Below are 4067 nucleotides of genomic sequence, written 5' to 3'. Positions count from 1 at the left end.
CAGCACTCGGGTATGGTGCACATTTGTGACCAACCCTTATGTATGTGATGCACATGGTTGCATTCACATTAGGAGGAATGATGCGCAGCGTCGTCCGGGATGACGGCTAGCGTCATCCGTTACGTGAGGTATCTAGAAAGATACGCTCGCAATTCATTTTAAGTGTTATCTATAGAGATGACATTTTGATTGGTAAAAAAAGGAATTATATTAAATACGATTTAATACAAATCAGTCTGAATACAACTTCTTACTTGGTAAGTGCGCACGAGGAGCCGGATTGCCGCTCCCAAGACGACACTTAACCAGAGTACTTAGTGCGTTAGGTAAGGTCGCTGACGCGCCCACCACAACTACCTCACTGCACGCAAGAGGAGCTGGCTAAACCGCTTTTTCACTGAGCTAGGGTGCATGTCTTAGTAGAGCGTTTCTGCATTACGACGTGCCCGTCTATAGTTTGAATTAACGCCTTGACGTCGTACGTGGTCCACGTGTATAACGAGTCGAAGCTGCTCTTTGATACCGTGCGTGATCTTTACGAAGCGGTCGAGTGTGTGCAAATAAATAAGGAGGTATACATGTACGTATAGCAGTGGCCTAGTCTAGGGCTAAAGAGTAGGGTAAAGAATTTTGGTCACACACAGGCGTATGCAGAATAAGCTTATCTGGCATACGAGCCAGCGAATTTCCCCCTATAATAAATCGAAGAAGGTGATGACAGTAGTTGCTTATTATGTCGCACGAACACTGTATTTCTTAGTAAAAAGAAGAAGCAATGATATTTGTAACTATTTTGGAGTGTATTATATTGTCACTTAACTAAGCTCCTTGCCTCTTTGACTACATTTATCACTGTTCGCCCAGTCTAAACTTTTCACTGCCAAAAGTCTTTCAGATGACCGATGATATATGCAGAATCATTTTGGCAAAAATCGTTTTCTTGCGCAGCAGCCTCTGCAGCAACAATTTGACGCAAATTTAGGGTAGGCGTTAGAAAGCAATAAGAGTGACTCACCGTACTTAACGGTGTATTTCTCTTTTCTTACTTCTTATCCCCGCTGTCCTTTTTACCGACTGACCCCCTACTAGGTCCATGGACTTGTGGATCATGTCCTTACATATACAACTTACTATTGTATATACTACTAACTTCTTCTCATACGTCGTATCTCTTACATTCTTATAAATATACTACTTACTTCTTATAAGTTTGTGTCTCCCTTCCCAGATGGGACTGACCACATCGTTTCCTCTTCCCAGATGGGACCGACCACACCATTACCCAACTGAATCATTGAAGTAAAACGGATTGACGTAAAAAACGCTTTACTGCTACAGTCTGTTTAACCTGAAATCGTCAAGCCTACGAGTACACATAGGTGTCGTAATCGGTTACTTGACAATGCTTTGTTAACATGTCAGCGGAATTTATTTTAGAAGCAACCTTGGCAAGAGTCAGTTTCCCTTGTTTCACCATTTCACGAACAAAGTGCCATTTCAATTCGATGTGTCTTGTTCGTCTGCTGTAGGTGGAATCTTTGCACATTATGAGGGTTGCTTGGTTGTCAATTGATATGTTAACATGAACATTCATGTACGACATTGCCTCGAGTACTATGGCAATGGGCTATGGAAGCCCATTGCTTCCATAGCTGTTTCAGCACTAGCAATGTACGCTGCTACAGCTGTAGACAAAGCAATAATAGTTTGTCGATGTGCGGATCATGATATAGCTCCGCGTGCTAGTGTTAATATAAATCCAGTTACACTCTTTCTCGTTTCCGGGTCATTCCCGAATTGCTGTCACAATATCCGTGAGTGTGAAGCTCCTCTTTTGGTACCGTGGAGCATTTGTAGACTATTCCCTGTAGCTTAGCTCCGTTAAGAAACCTCAAGATCTTCTTTACAGCATTACAATGTTTTCAAGTAGGGTTACTTACAAATCTGCTCAAGTATCCGACTGCGAATAATTTGTCAGGTCTCGTGATTGTTGTCAAGTACATAAGGCTTTTAATAGCTGCACGATAGTCAAACTCCAACAAATTAGTTTCTTCCCTGAAGGCTTTACCGGAATATAGTCGTGCGCTCAGTTCCATTGGTATGCAGCAAGCATGAGCCTGGGCTAAGCCGTATCGCTTAAGTATGTCACCGCAGTATTTTGTCTGGTGTATTAATATCTCATCCTACCTCTGCGCAATTTCAATGCCCAATAATCGGGTCAATTCACACAGGCCGTGTAGCTCGTACTGCATATTTTTTTCTCTTAAAGTGCATCATGAGGTGATTCACAGGTTGTTGCTTCAATCACATCATCAATGTCCACGATTGACAGAGATGTCGTTCGATGATGTATTCTCCAGTAAAGGCATGGTTCAGTCTGAGAATCAGTGTAACCAATTTATTTGATAAAAATGTCAAATCGCTCGTTCCATTCTGATTGATGGAGGCCATACAGTGCTTTGTCTACCATCCATACTGTCCCTGGGTTACATGGAAAATCAGGTATATTGCTCACATATTGCTTTATCTTCAAATCTGCATTCAAATATGCCTTGGAAAAATCACCTGCGTATAATATTATTAACAACTCTGCTGACAGGACCAGTAGTAGCCGAAAAGAGGCCATCCTTGTAACGGGCTAGAGTTGCCCTAATGTTACACAGTCCCCATTAAGTACATTTGGTACTTAAGGGGATGGTCAATTACTAAATAATAGTAATTAGACCCAACACTCGGGTGTGGTGCACATTTGTGACCAACCCTTGTGGATGTGATGCACATGGGTGCATTCACATTAGGAGGGATGACGCCCAGCGTCATCCATGATGACGGCTAGCGTCATCAGTTACGCGAGGTATCTATAAAGATACGCTCGCAATACATATTAAATGATATCTATAGAGATATCATTTTAATTGATAAAAATAGGTATTTGTATTTAATTCTATTAAATACAAATCAGTCTGAAATTTACTACCTACTTGGTAAGTGCGCACAGGGAGACGGATTACCGCTCCCGTGACGTCACTTTACCAGAGTTCTTAGTGTGTTGGGTGAGGTCGCTTGCGCGCCCACCACAACTCCCTCACTGCACGCAAGAGAAGCAGGTGCAAACCGCTTCCTCGCTGTGCTAGGGTGTGTGCTAAGTAGAGCGTGGCCGCATTACGACGTGCCCGCCTACAATCCTAGCTACTGGTGGAAATGTTTCGTGATGGTCAATCCCGGCCTTTTGGTGAATTCTAAGTGCTACGAGCGAGAACAAAACGTAATACATCTCTGTCAGTGTCGGTTTTAGCTTGAAATCGCCACTGGTTCGAATCATTCCCCCTTTCATGCATAGCTTGCACTTCTTGCTCCATCCAGCAAGCCATTCTTGTGAGTGCGGAGACTCTACAGCTTCATTATTACTATGGGGCATCTTGACATCGTCCGTGCCACTTTTTATCGCTTGATTGCTAGTTGTCATTGTGGCGTTCACGTAGTAATCATCAAGATACTTCGGGGCAATTTTGATTCACTTGCTTGGATGGAATACTCGCGGTGTCTGTTCCATGTCTGGCACGTCACTTAAGAGTAACTTTGTAGGCTCGTCTCGAGTTCTCGATTACGCCGCCGCCACATGATTTCTTATTCAGAATTTTCAATCGCGCCAGCACCCATTTGATCTATTTAATCGATTTCAAGAGGCAGCGATAGTTGATCTTCTAGGGTTGATTTTCTCCGTTTTTCTCATTAAACCTATATCGTAGGGTCTGTTTTTGCACAACTCGTTTTTCCTTATTTTTATCGAATCAACATTATCTTCTTGACATGATAAACCTGCACTGACAGCACAGTCATTGTCTGCTCCAAGATCCACAGGATTTTTCATTTCTGTCCCTTCATCGGTTTTTGGTTCTTCTACGTTGGTTTCATTGATGTCCGTAAACTCCTCATTCTGCCATATCGCACACTTTAATTCATCATCATATTTTTATATTGTCACATCATTCGTCTCTTTGCTTGCATCTTTTTCGCTGCCTCGCTTACAAATACTAATGCCAATTTCGAGCATATGTTAGACTAAG

The 4067-nt window shown here is 42.5% G+C and overlaps 1 protein-coding gene across 1 annotated transcript; it reads right to left on the bottom strand.

Annotated features, from left to right (window-relative positions):
* Positions 1-2304: 2304 nt before the first annotated feature.
* Positions 2305-2535, bottom strand: CCR75_009463 (uncharacterized protein; the record flags this gene model as incomplete). Its single annotated transcript, XM_067967502.1, is given in 2 exon segments — positions 2305-2463; positions 2477-2535. 1 exon segment carries the CDS (start codon positions 2449-2451, stop codon positions 2305-2307), a length of 147 nt encoding a protein of 48 aa, XP_067818957.1. The 5' UTR covers positions 2452-2463; positions 2477-2535.
* Between the last annotated feature and the right edge of the window lie 1532 nt (positions 2536-4067).

The sequence above is a fragment of the Bremia lactucae genome, linkage group LG6 (genome assembly GCF_004359215.1).
Source record: "Bremia lactucae strain SF5 linkage group LG6, whole genome shotgun sequence".
Taxonomy (NCBI): Eukaryota; Oomycota; class Peronosporomycetes; order Peronosporales; family Peronosporaceae; genus Bremia; species Bremia lactucae.
This window is presented reverse-complemented; position numbering and strand designations above follow the sequence as displayed.